Here is a 20,287-nt window from a genome sequence, read left to right as displayed (position 1 = left end):
CACAAAAGACTGGAAGGATAAACAACAAAATATTAAACCTGAGAAGAGTTTCAAAAACGAAATACTGGAAAAGGGCAATATGCAAGGAAAGTGTCCAAGAAGAGGAACTACAAAATGTGTCAAAGATTACAGAATAAAAAGAGAAAGATATTGCCAAAGCTAAGGAAACAGAATTTTTAGAAGGAGGGAGTTGTTAAAAATGTCAAATACCACAAAAGGGAAGCTAAGGAAACTAACATTTTAGATAGGACCTATTATGTCAGGAACTTGAACTATATTAATTTCGATCTCTACCAATCAACTAATTGGTATTTCACATTTAACATGTCCAAAATAGAGCTCTTCTTTCTCATCCCCTTAACCCACCCCTCCAGCAGAGTCGGTCTTCTCAGTAAATAGCAGGGCTTCTCTGCCATGACTCTGCTACTCTTTCTTTCATGTATCACATTCAATCCATGTGCAATAATCTTTTTTAAACAAGCTCAGAAGGTAAAGAATTTTTATGTTGTGCACAAAAAGTACTATTGAGATTTTTGGGCAAGATAATTCTTTACCACTCTTTGAAGAATAGTTGGCCTCTGATCACTGTTGAGAAACAATTCTCTACGGGTCTCTTGTGTTTCCAAATGTCTTATGGGCAAGGCATTAACAGCTCTTTGTTGCAGACTGATATTTAAAGCATGCTTATACAAGCAGCCTTGGAATATAGAAATATTTCCCTTCAGAGCAAAAGACATGTCTACTGATCATTAGAAAAGATTTGGGTTCCCAAGGCTCAGGATTCCTCTCCTGTAGGGCAACCCATTATGGATATCAACTGGCCCTTTCAATGTTGCCCTTTGGGAACTTCGACTCAGCACAGGGAACTAGCACAAATACTGATATCCTAGCTCTTGCTCTTCCTGTGAATAACAAATTATTTTTCATCTCTTACCTAGAAGTCTTGTGTCATCCATCAGCATCCATGAAACTGTAGCAGGCTAACTTGTTAGCTTGCAAGCAGGGTAAAGTCAGACTCTTCATGGCTCTTGACACTCACTCATGATAGTAGTGCTGCAAAGCATTGCACCAGCAGAAACACTCATATTTCTAAATGTTCAGCTGGGAGGTGCTGCTCTTTGAAAACTCCATTGCCTTATGTGATCTGACCCCTCATTACCTCAATAATCTCACCTTCTACAACTTTTCCTCTAGCTCACTTCATCCCATAATTCTGACCTTTCTAGCCTTTGAAACACCTCAATTTAGTTCCCACTCCAGGGCTTTGGTACCATTTCCTCTGCCTGCAGCACTCTTTCCACATCTTGACATGAATCACTCCTTCCCTTCAATGAAATCTCTTACTAATGGTTCCTCCTCACAGAGGCCTCCCCTGCTTCCCTCTTCTCCCCTTATCCTACTTTTTCTTTTCATGATGTATTACCATCTGGTATTAGATTACTGCATTGATTATTGTCTGTGATCTTCACTAGAATGTGAGCTCAGTGAGGGGAGGAGGACCGTTGTCAAAATCACTGCCAAACTCCCAGTGCTTAAAACAGTTGTGAGTGTATTGGAAAAACTTTTAAAAAAAAGTTTGTTTAATAAATGAATTAATTAAATTTAATACTATCATGGGAACTCAATGCTATGTTGTTTATGAGACATAAATAGCAATTTCCCCAAATGCAGTTACTAAAAGATGTTAAACAGTTTTACACAATCATCTGCATTTCTGGGCAGTGGGGCATCTTTCACTTTCACTTCAAACAAGAAGTTCTTTTAATTCTCTTCCTCCACTGCTAAACCTTGAGCCAGAACTACACCCCAAAAGGAAAATGCAGAAGTCTGAAAACCCTCAGGGCTCTCAGACTGGAGATGGAGGTGCAGCATCATGTAGCCATTTTGGGTAGCAAATGAAGGCTTAGAACTTGTGTTTGATAAGGGACAAGAGCATTCTGATCAGACCAGAACTCTTACCCCAGTTATGCTGGTCCAGTCACCAATGATTTCTCAATAAGAAGTAATGAGAAACATTTCAGATCCTCTAGGAAACCTTTACAGGTTTTTTTGTCCATAGTGATGTACAATCAACTTCATAAGCTTGTCATTATACAGTGTGAGTTCAAGTCATTGTCAATCAATCACTCACCACTATTTTAAAAACTCCATTTTAAAAGAGGTGAATCCATCTGATAGCTGGAGTGAGCAAAGAAGGTAAGTAACAAGGTTTCCAGAATGTGCTTTAAAGAGGCTTATTTCTGCATAAGGATACTATATCTTCTGCTCACACCAATCTCACAAATTAGGTATTATCTGTATTTTATTGCTGATAAAGAACACACTTAGTAGGATATGGTTTGATTGACCTTGAGTGGAGACCTTTAGGGGAAGTGTAGCAGAAGAGAATGTGAAGTTAAACTAACAGTGCAAATGAAATAGATGTTGAAGTGACTGGTGACCTACATTAAGGGTAAGGATGGGTAAAGAGGAAATTATGAAGGGACTTGTCAACTGGAAAACAAGAATTGGTTGCAGAGTAGATCTTGATTTGTTCTTTGCTCTTTTCTGCCTTTGGACTATTTATTGTCTTGTGCTCCTAAATTTCTCAAGTTCTGAGTTATGATGCCTTTTCCCCCACTTCTAACAAAGCCAAAATAACTTTCTCAGTCAATTTTCAGGATTTTTATTTCTGAGGAGATGTAGCACTGCAATGAAAATGTAAGATGTGCCATGAGCCAGACTAGGCTGTAAAGCTGCAAGGACAAGCAATGATTCATGTCCTTAGATGTTTCTGGCTGGTGGGGAGGGCAGAGAGATGTGAAGGTAATTAGCCCACAGCATGGTAATTTTAGAATAAAGGCAAACAGAGCGTGCTCTGGAGCACAGAAGAGGAGCGTTGTAAAAGAAGCTAGACGGGGTGAAGAAAGCCTTCCCGGAAGATACTGATCCCTGATAGCAGTCTTGAGGGATGAGTAGATAGCAATGGTGTTGGCAGCATTTCAGATGCAGGGACAGGAGAGAGACAGGTTTCACAGTGTGAGTGTGGGAGTAGCATGAGATGAAGACAGAGAGCCAAGCAGGGTCCAGGTGGGCCATGAAGACAAACGACACCACCAAAGGATGTAAAGCAGAGGTCACGTGGCAAGGCTTCTTTTTAAGAAAGATCTCTCTGGTCAAGGGTAGAGAAAAGTACTGCAGATATAGAAAGTCACACTTATTTTAATGTAATTTGTAGCCGAATGTCTTCAAGTGATTATTTTTCAAGTGTCACGATTACTATCCAGAATTAGTTCTTGATATTTATTTGGGTATTATCTTCTTCATCATCTGCCCAAATCGAGGTTTCTAATACCAGTAGTATTCAGCAAACAAGGAAGAGACAACAAATAGAAGAGCCTTCAGAATAATGAAGGGAAAGGGGTGTTGGAGAGGAACCTCTGCAGAGTCACAGTTCACAAAACAAATGTAAACAGACTCTTGGACAAACAATGAGTGCCCCAGTTGCACTGAAACTGAACAATGGCTCACGTTGCAAAGAAGCACAAGTGTTTTCTGTCTGTAAACCTTAGTCAGTAAAGGAAAAAAGCTAGACAAAATAATACACTGAGTTTTTATAGTAAAGGTGGAGAATATTTGTCTTCCATAGGTAGTTGAAATATTAAAAATATATATTTTCTTAATATAAGAAAATTATAGAAGAAAACAGTTTAGTAAACTATGTGAATGCAAACTTCTCTTTCCCATTCTACTATGAAGTGGTTTGATTAACTAAGGACAGAGATTTAAGTTCCATTTTCTAAGTATTTAAAATCCTATTACTATTGTATTGCTTTCATTTGTTCGTTTTGAGACAAGGTATCACTCTGTAACCCAGACTGGAGTGCGGTGGCGCAATCACAGCTCTCTGCAGCCTCAGCCTCCTTGACTCAAGTAATCCTTCCACCTTAGCCTCCTGAGTAGCTGGGACTACAGGTTCATGCCACCATGCCCAGTTAATATTTTTAAAAGTTTGTTGTAGAGATGTTTATGTTGCTCAGGCTGGTCTCCAACACCTGGGCTGAAGCAATTCTCTTACCTCAGCCTCTCAAAGTGTTGGGTTTATAGGCATGAACCACCATGTCCAGCTGCATTGTAATTTTTATGATCTACCCAGGACCAGATGATCTGAGTCATAGGCTTCAAATCTTACATTCCTTTCCAAGTTTTATATTCCAAGCTAGAATTTTTATGTGAACAAATACACTCTTATTAACTTTTATTGAACTCGATTGATTTTAGACAGTGAGAGAGCTTGTGGTGACATTGAAGGTCACTTACAGAAGGTGCTGTGGGCACAAGGTCATTTTCTGTTCTTCCTGTCTGCATTGCTGTGTGAACCCGAACAGACTCATAAATGGAGGGTTCTTCCACTTTTCTTGGGTAGGGATGTTTTAGAACCATCAGAGTGCCTGAATGAAGACAAAAAGTATATAATCGAACAGTGTTCTCAGAAGGAAGGTCCAAACGCTAACTGGATAACTGTGGCTCGATTGGAAAGTCTTTTATTTTTTTCATGTATTCCCTCACTCATTTTCTCAACATTATCAAACATCAATTAGGTGTCAGGCACTTAAGCTGGACACTGAGATATAAAGCTTGATGGAGATGCTCCTTGGCCTCCTGGTGCTCAGAACTGGTAACAGATATGGTCGTTTAAATGAACAGGGTGATGAGACCAATGGCAGCCATGTGAGTGAAGCATGATGATGGTCCCCAGACTGCCTGAAGAACCTTTCCATGAAAGGATTCAGGACAGCTTTCATAAAGGAGGTGACGTTTGACCTAGATCTTAAGTAGTAACTGGAAGTTTCCCAGGAAGGCTTTATGAAAGCCATGAAAACAAGACTAAACAAACGCACTGGGATAGAGGAAGATCTATTCTATTGCCCTTATTTTTGCCAGTTTCAGAATAAACTTGTAACAAATTAGTGGATTTCAAAAAAGTGAGCATTCTCCCTACCCTCTGATACTACCCAATTAATGAGAGTAACCAAGCAAAGTCTTCGCATTACTAAGTGAACATGACCTGAACAAGCTGGTGCTCACAAGTGATTGCCTCCCCTTCCACCTGGAGGGGGAGCCTTCAGGCAGAAAAAGGGCTCAGCCCAGGGGGCCAGGAATAGGGGGCTGGGGAACTTTGTTCCAAGGGCTCAGAGCAGTTCTGAGTCTATGCTTCTGACATTTCCTTCTTGAAATCCTTCCCTCAATCAATCAGTCAATCAGAAACTAACTACAAAAAGAGGCAACTTAAGGGGATTTTTTTTTCTTCCTTGCTATGGTTTCTTGCTTTTAATTTTACTAGGGTCTTTTCTACAGCAGTCCTAAGATTGTACCAGAGATGGAAGAGATGTAAAGAATTCAGCAATTCATTCAACGAATATTTACAGAGCTTTGCACTGTGCCAGGCACTTGTCTAGGTACTGGGAATACGACAGCAAACAAAGGAGTTTAAATGCTCTTATGGAGCTTATGTTCTAGGTAGAGGAGACAGAAAAAAATTTAAAAAAATATTTTATGTGTGAGAAGTGCTATGGAAAAAATGAATAGGGCATGGTAAAGGGATAGAGAATAAAAAAGGTGGGGTTGGGAGAGGGTGACATTTTCCAAGAGTCATAAGGAAGGGCGTCTGAAAATATTTGAAAGATTCTGGAAAGTAGAGAACCTGAATTAGAGTAAGAGAAAGAAAATGAAAAATATCTCCTCTGTGGTTAAAAAACACCCTAATGTTAATGATAAATCTACACAAAACAGGCCAGGCGCAGTGGCTCAGGCCTGTAATCCCAGCACCTTGGAAGACAAAGGCGGGTGTATCACGAGGTCAGGAGATCGAGAGCATCCTAGCTAACGTAGTGAAACCCTGTCTCTACTAAAATACAAAATAAATAAATAAATAAATAAATAAATAAATAAATAAATAAAGAGTTGGGCGTGGTGGCAGGCACCTGTAGTCTCAGCTACTCGGGAGGCTGAGGCAGGGAAACTGCTTGAACCTGGGAGGCGGGGGTTGCAGTGAGCCGAGATCACAGCACTACACTCCAGCCTGGGCGACAGAGAGACTCTGTCTCAAAAAAAAAAAGAAAAATCTACACAAAACAAAATCCTTCTGTGATACTTGAGTACATGCAATATCTAACTGCAAACACAGAACTGTGGCTTTTGACACTTGGGCCCAGATAAGGTGCTGCTGTAAAATGAAAAGCTGTTGAGAAAAGCCAGAAGAGGGTATCTGATCTCGACCTCAGAGAAGAATGAAAGCCTCCGGCCCTTCCTCTTTCTGCCTCTCATTGGCATTGCAGCATGGGGATCACAATGAAAAATGGATTTCGCCATTATCAGAAAAGTCCCATTCTTGTACAGTGTCTGTGCTCTCTTTTGTCGATGTGATCTTCCCATAAGAACAGAGCCAGTCATATGAAGAGAAGGGGTGGACTACAGTTTTACAGTCAGAATGAAAAAAGCAGTACCTATATCAAGAGTAGCCGCTGTGCAGACTCAGGGGCTCTGTGAACACAGTGCTCACATTGCAGATGCATGGTAAATTCAGCGCTGGCTCTTACCCCTAAGAAACACTCCCAGTGATGTGCCTCATAGTCACTCTGGACCCTTGGAAAGAGCACTGGATGCATAGGCAGAGGAACAGGGTTCAATTGTCACTACTGCCATTCAGTACTTATTGGCCTTGGACAACCATTACAAGCTTCTGCTCCTTTTCTGACTAGTGAGAATAACTATGCTTCTTTCAGAAGGCACCAAATAAATGTTGGTGGGAAAATTATAACATATTAGATATTATTATTCTTTGACAGAATATTTTTAAATCCTTAAATAAAATTTGAATGATCGCATCTTTGGGGACATGAATTTTGAAATCTTAAAAAAGACCTAGATGCAACATTCTACTAGGAATAAAAATGGTGGTAGTCAGTAATCACTACTTGTGATTACTAGAGTTAAATTGGTGCCTCTTAAACACTTTCACCCTGCAGAAGAGGAGAGGGGAATTGAAGCCTAGGGATCAAAGCAGCTCCCAAATTAGATACATTTTGAACTCATATGCTTTATCTTCAAAGTTGATGCTTAATTTTCATTCTACTTCATATATTTAATACTTAATATGAAAACAATGCTTTAAATGACACTCCAGAAAGATGTACTCACTTGATATGACCAGACACACACTTCACATAATAATACCTGTGTTAATTTTTTTTTTTTTTTTTTTTTTTTTTTTTTTTTTTTTTGAGGTGGAATCTTGCTCTGTCACCCAGGCTGGAGTGCAGTGTCACGATCTCGGCTCACTGCAACCTCTGCCTCCTGGCTTCAAGCAATTCTCCTGCCTCTGCCTCCCGAGTAGCTGGTATTACAGGCATCTACCACCACACCTGGCTAATTTTTGTATTTTCAGTAGAGATGGGGTTTCGCCATGTTTTGGCCAGACTGGTCTCGAACTCCTGACCTCAGGTGATCCACCCACCTCGGCCTCCCAAAGTGTTGGGATTACAGGCGTGAGCCACTGTGCCTGGCCTAATTTTTTATTGCTATTGTAGCAAATTCCCACAAACATAATAGCTTAAAACAATTCAAATTTATCATCTTACAGTTCTGGAAGTCAGAAGTTTGAAATGGGTCTCACTAGTCTAAAACTGGCAAGGCTGCTTTCCTAGTGGAGGCTCTAGGGAGGATTCATTCCTTTGCATTTTCCAGCTTTGAAAGGTGCCCTCATGTCTTGACTTGTGGCCATATTCCTCTGTCTTCAAAACCAGTAACAGCCAGTCAGATCCTTCTCCTGCTGCCATCTTTCTGGTTCTCCCTCTTCTGGCTCCCTACTACTTATAAGGACCCTGTCAATTACAATGGTCTCACTTAGACAATCTAGGATAATCTCCCCACCCCAAAGTTATCTGATCAGCTGCTTTTATACCATCTGCAAACTTAATTCCCTCTTGCCATGTAACAATATATTACAGGTCCAGGGAGACATGTGCACATCTTTGTGGGGGCATTATTCTGCTACCACAGTATCAGTCCCTGTAGGAGAAATGGCTGCCGGGGCCAGTTGTGCTGCAGGGTAAGGATCTCTGGGCTGGGCTACTGCCTGAGCCTGCAGTGCTGTTACCTCTTGGTATTAGAGAGCCACTGCCTTTCCAATGTGTGCATTTCCAACCTCTGTGAGCCTCTTCAGCCCACATATGGGTCAAATTTATCTTTGTATCCATACCACCTGATACAGTTTCTGACATAATGAAGGCAGATGAGTAAATGAATTAATGAATGAACGTTACAGTAATGCAGACTTGAGCCAGGAAAGAGCCTAGGATGAACCAGCCTCCCAGGTCCACAATTCTCCAGACCTAGGGCAAGAAAGGACAACAATCGCAGGCACAGCTCTTCAAATCTCTAGTGGAGGAACCCAAATTCTATTTTGAAAATCTCCTCTAAAGTTTAATTCAACAAGAGTAAAACAAAGGAAAATGGTATTGAGTCAACCAGGAGAGTAGATCTGACTGTAGATTGATTTTAACTAGTAACCCCACAAATGAGGCTAAACTAAATTGTGAGATGAAGAAGATGACAATGTACTTATAAAATGGCAACTTATATGGATACAAATCTGGTGTCCTAAAAGACAGTTCTCCTTAGCTGACTATTCTTGCCCAAGGAAAAGCCAATATACAGACTTCTTGGCATGGCTGTGAGGCTTAATGATTTCCCCTTCTGCAGAGATTATACCTCCCAGTGTACAGAGATAGATTCCCTACAACCATGTAATACCCCCAGACCTGGCCCTGCCTTCGAACACCTGATCTGATCACACTAACTGGATTCAATTCTTGGGTATCCACTTAATTACTTCTCTAGAGAGAAGGTCCACCAACTTCAGTTTCTGAACTACACGAAGTAGACTATTGTTTCCTGCCTTTGACATGAAACCTGATTTCAGAAAGACTGGGTGGAGGTACACTTCTGAGACGATCACAGCTGAATTAAGACTGACATATCAATTGACTGAAAGCCTCAGAGTTGCCATGATTACTAAGCAGATTCCTTGTTGTCTCTTGGTTGTTCAACTTGCCCTTAAATTCTGGGAGGGTATATTGTTAATATCCTTTCCAAAAATTCTGCTTCTGGGCCAGGCACAGTGGCTCACGCCTGTAATCCCAGCACTTTGGGAGGCCAAGGCGGGCGGATCACAAGTTCAGGAGATCGAGACCATCCTGACTAACATGGTGAAACCCCGTCTTTACTAAAAAAGAAAATATAAAAAATTAGCTGGGCGTGGAGGCACACATCTGTAGTCCCAGCTACTCGGGAGGCTGAGGCAGGAGAATTGCTTGAACCTGGAAGGCAGAGGTTGCAGTGAGCCGAAATCATGCCACTGCACTCCAGCCTGGGCGACAGAGTGAGACTCTATCACAAAAAGAAAAAAAATTCTGTTCCTGTTCTCCTGTTCTTGTACCCTACTCACTTAAAAACAAAATCAAAAACAAGACAAAAGACAAAAAAAAAAAAAAAAAAAAAAAAAAAAAAACCAGCTAGCCAGAGTTGATTTCTGTCATTTCCAATCAAAAGAAACTTAGCCGGGTGCAATGGCTCATGCCTGTAATCCCAGCACTTTCGGAGGACGAGGGAGGCGGATCACGAGGTCAGGAGATCAAGACCATCCTGGCCAACATGATGAAACCCTATCTCTACTACAAATACAAAAATTAGCTGGACAATGGTGGCGCGTGCCTGTATCCCAGCTACTTGGGAGGCTGAGGCAGGAGAATCGCTTGAACCAGGGAGTCAGAGGTTGCAGTGAGCCGAGATGGCACCACTGCACTGCAGCCTGGCAACAGAGTGAGACTCTGTCTCAAAACAAACAAACAAACTTAACTACTACAAACAAACTACAAACAAACAAACTTAACTACTGTGGCTACCACAGACTCTTAATACTCTGCATCCAAGGTCCAAGATAGTGTCTCAGCTTGGGATGAAAGGGACTCTGATTTACTGAGATTCAGACCAAATGAACTCCAGGACTCAACTGGGAGATTTAGAAAAAGGCAACAGGAGGCAGGGGTAGCAGAGCAAGAAGAGGGAAGAAGACCAGTAACCACAGGCCTTGGAAACTTGGCTAAGTAAGTTTCACTTCAGTTTCTGAACTACGTAAAGGTGACTATTTTTTCCTGCCTTTGACATGAAACCTGGTTTCAGCCATGTTTAGTGGAGGTACATTTTTGAGATGATCAGAGCTGGACCGCAGCAGGCATTTCCGTTTACTTTGACTGAATGGTAACTCTGTGTAAGAGTTACATACATAACTATATGCAATAATATGAAATTACATTGAAGGACCCTTTATTTTGTATTCCAGCAGAAATTCAGAAAGAGAGTAAAAACAGTCTCAATTCTTAGGCATTGGTTTGGTATCTGAAATAGAGTGTAGCACAGGGCACACAAAACTCTTAAAGAAAGACTTTTGTTTAGAGTATTTATTTTATGCAAGGAGGTCAGTGCTTATTCATCAGGTACCCCAGCTATCCTGTAAGGTGTTTGAAGGCAAGAATAATATCTGATTTATCTTTCTATATTATCAGTGGCTCACAGTGCCATTTCACTCAAAACACTTTGTTGAATTAAATTAAAATCAGATCATGTCCATTCATGTTTCATTACTGCCCTCAGGTTCAGAAAACAAGCTCTGAAATGGGCATAATGAGTTCCTCTCTCCTCTCCTTCCAATAAGAAGTAGATTTCTTGGGGTTGGCAGGAGAGAATAGGGTTATTCAAGATCTTTTTCCTTCCTTCTTTGCCACCTGCTTTGCAAATGGACTTTAAGCCATGTTCATTTACATGTGAAGCGGCTTTAATATTTAATTTCCACTCTAATAGGGTGAAGTGCATTGAACTAGGAGAGGCATAGCAGTTAGTCAGTGTAGGAGAAAATTCTGTTCAAATATCCAAGTCAAGTCACTCTTTCTGGAGTGCTCACTTGATTCTACCACTTATGTAAGTCCACTATGGAACTGGATTAAAGTTTGAAGAGAACATCACAAATATTTGACAAATGCAAATTCAATTGTCCCTAAACTAACTCTTCATGATTTATCAAAGAACGTACAGCTTTTGCATAGAATCTGATGGAATTAAAAACCATAAAAGGGTTTTATTAAATATAAATAATAATTATTAAATACTTATACTATGCTAAGAATCATTCCAAATATCCTATGTGCCTAATTTCACTCAATCTTCACAATAAGTCATAAAAGTATGAGCTACGACCACCAAATCAGTTTCGTAAGATGATGAAACTGAAGCTCAGAGAGATTATATAACTTGCCTGAGGAGACACGCAGAGCCGGCAAATGGCAGAGGCTGGAGTTGAAACTTAGAATTCGTGTGTTTACTCATTATACCATAATTATTCTCAGGCTCAATGTAGTCACCATGGAAACCTCTAGGGCATGTGAACTACTGTGCTCTCTTGTGGGCAAGAGTTGACACGTATAAATCAAAGTTTGAAGAAATGGATTCTTTAGGAGGCAGCTTGAGGAAAGGAGATGTGAGTTTTTGCTTCCCCATTTCTAACCAGGCCTCAGTTTCTTCATTTATAAAGGAAAAATGCAAAAGTCCCTGAGCTTCCTTTCAACTCTAACATCCTGTAAATCTAGTTAAGCAGACAGGCCCAAATAAGGGGAAAAAAACATCGAGAAGCTTAGTTACCAAATGCTTGTACTGCTTCCTGTAAATGTACAATATTCATTTGAAATACTTTGTTCCTGCTGTCATTTGATCTTACCTCTCGTTTTCCCTTTCTTTCAGTTTCTCATTCAAACTTTAACTTTTAATTTACCTTGTTATACTTAGATAGGCTGTTTGATATCCTTGCCGGAGAGACATGACTAAGATGAACCTGAATATTTGGGGGGATGTTTTCTTGTCAGCCTTTTTATGTTTTAAAATTTCCTCTAGTATAATTTCTGAAATAGCAATTAGTGTAAATAAAATGGGAATAACAATAAATACAAAGGCAGAGGTTAAAGTTGATTCACACTCTTTAGAACAATAGGTTGACTTCATGTACCAAACACATTATTATAGACTTTAAAGAAGAGATAAAGAAGAAACTGAGGGATAGGGCTAAGACACGTGTTATAGCCCGACCATATCCTACAATCATTCTATTATATTATTGTGGCAAGACTTCTTCTAAATTCATTTAAGGCCACGCTGTGCCATGGCAGCAATGTATTGCAGTGCCACTGTGGGACGAGTTTCAAGAGATAGCAACGTGCGTGGAAAGCATCTATGCTTCAGGACCAGGTTAGCCCAGATTCCAATATCAGCTCTGAATTCTTCTAAATCCATTTAAGGCCATGCTGTACCATGGCAACAATGTATTGCTACTGTGGGACCAGTTTCAGAAGATAGCAAGGTGCATGGAAAGCATCTATGCTTTAGAACCAGATTAGCCCAGATTCCAATCTCAGCCCTAATGTTTACCAGCAGTAAAAACTTGGGCAAGTAACTTATAACCTCTGAGTTTTCATTTCCTCATCTGCAAATAGACCGTTGTATGCATTATTGTGGGTGGTTGAGATGAAATAAGTTGATGTAGGTGAATGCCTGGAAACTAGCAAACACTAAAAATGTTGGCCTTAATTCCCTTCTCAGCTGCTTTTTCCTTTTTCAAACAAAACTCATCTATCAACTGAGAACATTTTGTATTTTTGGCAAACATAAACTAAAGAAGTTTGGCAAAATTCTAAGCTGTCACTAGTTGTTTTCTGAAGAATCACCCAGTTCTCAAATTAAAATTAATTTTAACCGCATTATTTTAAAATGCCACCTGGGTAGTGTCACAAAATTAAATAATAATAGCAGTAGCAGTCGTCAAAAGATTGGGAATCCCCATATCAAAACAAAAAGAGAAATGGAGAGTTGACATTTACAAAAAAAATAAGATGACATCTTTAACACTGAGAACCAATTATTATAAAGGATAAGCACAAACATAGAACTTAACTTGTATTATACTTTTGCATGCCAGTTAGGTGATTACAGTCACAACACAATATAATAAATTGTACATGGCAATTTCATGTTAAGAATTATTGAAATATAAACAAAAGGTAATGGTAAAAGTAATTTTTTTGTTCTAATCATATTTAGACATTTAAGCATAAAGATAAATGCCATCCACATTTTCAAGACTATATATATGAAACTTAGCTAATTATAAGAGGATATGACAAAATTAACAATAGACCAAACATATTTATACTAATAAAAAAGTTTCTCAAATTTTCAAATCTATTTGAGTTTAGTTTAGAGTTCGTGCACAGACATGAATATGTTTTATTTGATATCCTACTATTAAGACAGAAAAACTCCAACCTGCCTGCCCACTGAGGTGGAGCCTTAGGAAGTCCGTGCCCTTTGCAGCGGGGAGGAGCCTGGCCCTTCCTCTTCCTGTGAGGAACATAGAATTCAAACTGTTCGGCAGGCAGCGCTCTAGCAGGGACCCTGGCTAGGCCCTCTTTTCTTTCTTTTCATCCAATAAAACCCTGCTTCACTCACCCTTCAAACCATCTGCAAGCCTAAATTTTTGTGTCTGGGGGATGGAGAGGGACCCAATCTTTAGCTGAACTAAGGAAAAGTCCTGCAACAGTATCACAAATGAAAGGCAAATTCTGAATTTAATCATCACTGAGCATACATGCAACACAAAACATCATTTCAAATTATGCTTTTATAAACTTTGAAAGTTAAAATTGTAACAAGTTTGCTAGTTTTGGTGTTGCCATAAAAAACTGCAATGCAGGCATTGGAAATGGGGCATCTGACATATTGTGGAAATGATTAGTATTTATTTTTTCAGGTCCTGGGACACAGTAGGAAGCAAAGCTGACAAAAATCCCTTTCTTCATGGAGTTTCCAGACTAGTGTGGAAAAAAAAGTATTTTTAAAAAAATAAGTGAATTATATACGTCAGAAGGTAAAAGGGCCATTGAGAAAAATAAAGCAAGAGAGTACATTGTATATCTCTATCATGTACTCAGGAAATTATTAGGTTTTGACAATTGGAAGTATCTTAAGAGTGTTTATGAGTATTGATAAAAATAAATTAGAGTGAACAGAAACTTTAATGGAGATTAGAGAGATGAAATAGAGATTATGACAAGGGAAAGGGAAATTATCATAACATACTCTTAAAGTTGGCAAGAGGCTTAGATGTTGCTTAGGAAATCCTTGCTTTTCAGATTAGCAAACAGAAATCCTAAAAGTGTAAAGAGTAGGGAACAGGAAAAAAAAGATATCTTAAAATAGCATTAATCCCCTTAGGTCAACACTTTTATCTATTTTGAGTGCAAAGATTTTCTTATGACCCAGAATCAAATATTCTGGGTTTCACTCTACTGAAGGCATTATATATAACTGCAAGGCAAAAGTGTAAAGTTTTGGTTATTTGGATATCATTTATGTTGCCCTCAGAGGTAATGCCACTTGTGCCAGTAGATAAATGTATTATAAGAAAGTCTCTCTTTAATAAACTTACCCTCTAGGCCCTGCAGGGTGAGGCTGGGCCTGCATGGGGTCTGACTGACAGGAGTGGCCTGAAATATCCAATTCTAGTCCTTCTCATTCTGGTAATCTGAAGTTGAGAGCCCTGGGAGGGGCTTGTCCATTGTGTGGACAAATGCTTTTCCTGGTGATGTTAATCAAACATAAACTATAAGAAGTATTCGTACTTCATCTAATGGTGAACATGAAATCATTAGCCTGAAGATCTGCTGATCACTGGGAGCCAATACTAAGAGCCCATGCTTAAAGGAACAAGAAGAAAAGGCCTATTTTTAGAAGGTGGCATCTCAGGTTCCATTCACCATTCTTTATAGTCTGCAATGCTGACTCTGTAACCTCGAGGACTTTCTGGGCTTACAAGTCATCATGACTTGAACACATTATCTTGTTTCCCAAGGCCTATTACTCCCAGAGGGGCAAGATTTGAACACTTATCTGTCATGGGTTTTGCCTGTTGTTCCTAGCCCTGATGGCTTTCCCTTCATCTGGCTGGGACAGATAAGAGGAATAAAGCTAGCGGACTCTAACTCAAGGGCAGGAAGCTAGCAAGTCAAGTGCATATCCATCAGCACCAGGGGCTGGAAGCAGGAATTCAAACAGCAGCAAATTCTTCATTGGGTAATGAGTAGAACAGAGGAGAGGCAGTGGAGAGGATAAAAATATTAGGTTCCTGAGTTATATTGTAATAAATAAAATGATAATTATAGTCAAGATAATAATATAGCAAGTTTGAGTTTTAGAGTAATTACTGTAGAAGTCTGGATTACAAATCCTTACAATCTCTAATGCATTAATCATAAGGCTTCTTTACTCAGAACATGTTAGTTACAAGGAAGCTTATCATTGTCCCAAATGCAATATCAAAACATCTTTATTTTGGAGCATCCTTAGGTGATCCTCTTGCCTAGTGATTGAATCAGTGCCAGAAAGGTTCAACCAGAAAGCATTGCATTCACTTTGATCTTAAATGTTTTGAAATCTGCCAATAGGCAGAATATGTATCTTTTCCCTAACTTGGAGAGGGTCAGGAAGGAGCACAGGGAATGATCAAAGAAGTTGAAAATAGAGCCTAGGAGAAGCGTTTAAAAGAAGGGAGCTGTCTTTGGTTGGAGGAAAAAGAGAAAGCAGAAAAATGGCAACGCTAGTGGCTTCGAAGGCTACAAAGAGTTCTTACTTAGAGTTATCCATTTATTCATTTATTTATTTACCCAAAATGCCCTGCAATGGGCCAGGACCTGGCAGATATGAAAGACAAAAATTAGAGGTACACAAAACAAAGCCCTGGCTTTAAAAATCTCCTCTCCATTGCCTGTGACCAATAACTGAACAAAATCCAGTATAGAATTGGATGCAAGTAGGAAAGGAGACTGAAGTGAAGGGATTTGAGAAACTGAAATGCTTGCCAAGGCCAAGGTAGCAATGGAAATAAATATACCTCCACTGGCCATTTGTTCATGAGAACAACTGCTTGTTAAATGGTGAAGTAATTTTCAAGGTTGATTGGGAGAATATATACCAGAAGAAAGAAGGGAAAAAAGGTTATAGCTTCAGTTTGTAGTTTGGATTATTCTGTCTTAGGCTTGGTGTGGTCAGTATAAAGCAGAGCAACGATTTTCCAGTTTTCCACTGTGCACTTCATGTATACTAGACACTGTCTGAGTCACATCAGAGACTATCCATGCCATATAAATAGCAGAAAAGACAGAAGCCAATGATGCCCCCTCTTCCTACCACACTGAAGTTAACAGAAAGCCCACTGGCAAGTTTGCCAAGAAAACACATATGTTCAAACTCATGGTAACCGGTTGTGTTATTAAGTCTTCAGTTCCTCTTGTGCCACAGGTTCTTGGAATTTCCTAGTCTTTGATTAACTGAGATTTATCATTATTTAGGACAAAAGTGTTGTGATTCTATATCACAAATACAGGTATGACATTTACTTCTTTAAAATAATATAAATAAACAAGATATTCAATCTTAGATAATTCAAGTGCCAAGATAGACTGTTTTTTGTGTTTATTCTTTAAACACGAATTTTCTGCTTTAATTCTCTTACCATTCAAACAGGACAATTCAAACTTTTCCAGCCATAATTAAGTCTAGCTTAAAATCTTATTTAAAAAACTGTGACAATAGAAACAGAATTTTATAACTCAGGAGAGCACTTCCTAGTCAATATTTTCAATATTCAGCGATCCCTGTGAACATTTAAGTGGGAATTTTCACTTTTTAAAATGCTTAAAATTTACTTCTGTGGGTCTCACTCATGTGCAAACTGCCCATACGTGAAATTATGGGTAATCAAAACGTCATTTTTACCTTTCTTCTTTTTGTGTGTATTGTGTATGTTATTTTTAAATGGACAGCCCATTTTAAAGAAATGCTTTTCCATAATGGTTGAACTAGTTTACAATCCCACCAACAGTGTAAAAGTGCTCCTATTTCTCCACATCCTCTCCAGCACCTGTTGTTTCCTGACTTTTTAATGATCGCCATTCTAACGGGTGTGAGATGGTATCTCATTGTGGTTTTGATTTGCATTTCTCTGATGGCCAGTGATGATGAGCATTTTTTCATGTGTCTATTGGCTGTATGAATGTCTTCTTTTGAGAAAACAGTATGGTGATTCCTCAAGGATCTAGAACTAGATGTACCATATGACCCAGCCATCCCATTACTGGGTATATACCCAAAGGATTATAAATTATGCTGCTATAAAGACACATGCACATGTATGTTTATTGCGGCACTATTCATGATAGCAAAGACTTGGAATCAACCCAAATGTCCATCAGTGACAGATTGGATTAAGAAAATGTGGCACATATACACCATGGAATACTATGCAGCCATAAAAAAGGATGAGTTTGTGTCCTTTGTAGGGACATGGATGAAGCTGGAAACCATCATTCTTAGCAAACTATCACAAGAACAGAAAACCAAACACCGCATGTTCTCACTCATAGGTGGGAACTGAACAATGAGATCACTTGGACTCAGGAAGGGGAACATCACACACCAGGGCCTATCATGGGGAGGGGGGAGTGGGGAGGGGGGAGGGATTGCATTGGGAGTTATACCTGATGTAAATGACGAGTTGATGGGTGCAGCACACCAACATGGCACAAGTATACATATGTAACAAACCTGCACGTTATGCACATGTACCCTACAACTTAAAGTATAATAATAATAAATAAATTAAAAAAAAGAAGAAATGCTTTTAATCAATCCATTAAGTAACACATTCTGAGAAAATATCTACTTTATACAAAGTACATTGTTTTCTCCTCAAGATAATGTTGAAATATAAATGACAACCATGACATTCTTCAACTGAAATCTGCCTTGTTTCTCCTCCATCCCGAAACAATATTTCATAGGTCAAATGTCTGCTCATAGCTTACCTGTCTCGCTTCCAATCAAAGGCTGATTTGCAAAATGCTTGACAAAATCCTTCAAAGATGCGAATTCATTAAAGCCAAATTTAAATGAATATCCAGTATATTCAACGTGAAAGTGTTTAACAGAATCTTTGGCCCTAAAAGGGAAAAATAAGTAATTAATGTTATTTAACAAATAAATACCTTGTTGAAGGGAAATATGATCTTAGATGTTAGCATCACTATTAACCCTTTCTAAGAGCTGAGAATTAGACAATCATTGAAACCACTGACAATTTTAAAGAGCATCACCAGTTTCTTTTGGCAGAGTGTGCTCTTTTCGACTTTTATTTATTTATTTATTATTTTGAGACAGAGTCTTGCTCTGTCGCCCAGGCGGGAGTGCAGTGGCATGATCTCAGCTCACTGCAACCTCCGCCTCCTGGATTCAAGTGATTCTCTGGCCTCAGCCTCCTGAGTAGCTGGGATTAGAGGTGTCTGCCTTGATGTCCAGCTAATTTTTGCATATTTAGTAAAGACTGGGTTTTGCCATGTTGGCCCAGCTTGTCTTGAACTCCTGACCTCAGGTGATCCTCCCGCCTCGGCTTCCCAAAGAGCTGAGATTACAGGTGTTAGCCACCACGCCCTGCCTCAACTTTTTACTCTAATGGAAGACAAGAGACTGTTCTCCCTATCTACTCCTAGACTTACCAAAAGAGTCCTTGAACATTATGCTGCTAATGGGGCATGAGTTTAAGAAGGGCAGAGAATAGGAATGACAGAAATGACGTATGACACCCTCACCACACTCTCCTCCATCTTGGGCTTTTCTCCCTTGCTTGTCTGGGAGTCAATCAGAATTCAGCTCTGTCGCTTGATTAGTTATGTGAGCCCAGCTCTTTTCCTCCCATGCATGTTCCACTGCCTACTGAATAAAATATCAAATTTCCTACGTTGTCATTTTCCACTTCATTTTTGAAATGAGCAGAGTATTAAATAATATATATATATATATATCTGCCTCTCCACTTTATTTGACCCCATTCTATCTTTCTAGCCTCACTTCCTGCTATTCCTCTCAGTGCAGCCCATGCTACAACGTTAGCATGCATCAGAATCATCTGACGGGCTTGTGAGAACCCAGCTTGCTGCCACCTCCACCTCCACCCCTGCAGATTCAGATTTGGTAGATCCAAGGTGGGGCCTGAGACTGTGCATTCCTAGCATGTTAAGAACAGGTGACACACCTGGTCTGCGGACCACACCTTTAGAACTGCTGCCCTAGTCCAACTGGACCTACTGCTCTTCAAGGAGTTTCCACTTCTGTCCCTTAGTTCACACTGTTCCTTTTTCCTGAAACAGTGTTTCTCTTTGTCTCTGCTGGTAGAAATCCTAGCCACTCATTAAGTTGCAGTTCAAGTACTACCTCCTCTGTCAAGTATTACATGATAATTCCAGCTTAAAGTTAATTGCTTTTTCTCTTCTGAACCACCTAAACACTTATCTTGCTTTCTTGTATGTTATTTCTCAACCTCTACTTTGTAGTATGTTACTTGTATGTGGTCTTTTTGGCTCTGTGAAGCTATAATTCCCCAAAATAAGGTATTTGAATCTTCTACAGCAGGGGTCCCCCATCCTGGGACTGCAGACCGCGTACCTGTTAGGAACCAGGCCGCACAGCAGGAGGTGAGCAGTGAGTGAGCATTACCGCCTGAGCTCTGCCTCCTGTCAGATCAGGCATGAGAGTCTCAGGAGCCTGAACCCTATTGTGAACACATGTGAGGGATCTAGGCTGCACACTCCTCATGAGAATCTAATGCCTGATGATCTGAGGTGGAACAGTTTCATCCTGAACCCCCATTTCCCACAAAACCAGTCCCTGGTGCCAAAAAGGTTGGGGACCACTGTTCTACAGCACTTACCAACGTGGCTGGTGCAGAATCAATGCTTTCAAATATTCATCAGTAAAAGAATGAACAAATAAGTGAATATTTGTTCATAAAACAAAAATAGTCATTCTCCTGAATTAGTCTGTGGTTTTTGTCACCTTTGCTGGTCATTTTTTAAATATAAGCATTCTCTAGTGATTGTAAGGAAAATCAATAATTTATTCTTTATGTATATGAAATATATGTCATCGATTTATAAATAGCTTATGGTCTAATTGCTCAGATGAGACATACATAGGTGAAAAGTTAATTAACTTTTCATTTTTGGAAGATTCATGCCAGGGGTCCCCATCCATCCCCCTGCCAGCCACACAGCAAGAAAATGAGTGATGGGTGAACTAGTGAAGCTTCATTTGTATT

At 39.6% G+C, this 20,287-nt stretch overlaps 1 protein-coding gene across 2 annotated transcripts in view; it reads right to left on the bottom strand.

Annotated features, from left to right (window-relative positions):
- The window catches only part of DAPP1 (dual adaptor of phosphotyrosine and 3-phosphoinositides 1), a 58,489-nt gene that overhangs the window by 14,620 nt on the left and 23,582 nt on the right, over nucleotides 1-20,287 (bottom strand). For both annotated transcript variants that reach the window (XM_001107831.5, XM_078002025.1), the window contains exons 3-4: nucleotides 18,003-18,136; nucleotides 4,300-4,430 (exon numbers count right to left, since the gene is read on the bottom strand). In XM_001107831.5, the coding sequence (XP_001107831.4) occupies nucleotides 4,300-4,430; nucleotides 18,003-18,136 (265 nt within the window). The remainder of the gene's footprint in view (nucleotides 1-4,299; nucleotides 4,431-18,002; nucleotides 18,137-20,287) is intronic.

Source organism: Macaca mulatta, chromosome 5 (assembly GCF_049350105.2).
Source record: "Macaca mulatta isolate MMU2019108-1 chromosome 5, T2T-MMU8v2.0, whole genome shotgun sequence".
NCBI classification, from domain to species: domain Eukaryota; kingdom Metazoa; phylum Chordata; class Mammalia; order Primates; family Cercopithecidae; genus Macaca; species Macaca mulatta.
The sequence above is the reverse complement of the archived record's forward strand: the minus strand, read 5'-3'. Positions and strand labels throughout refer to the sequence as shown.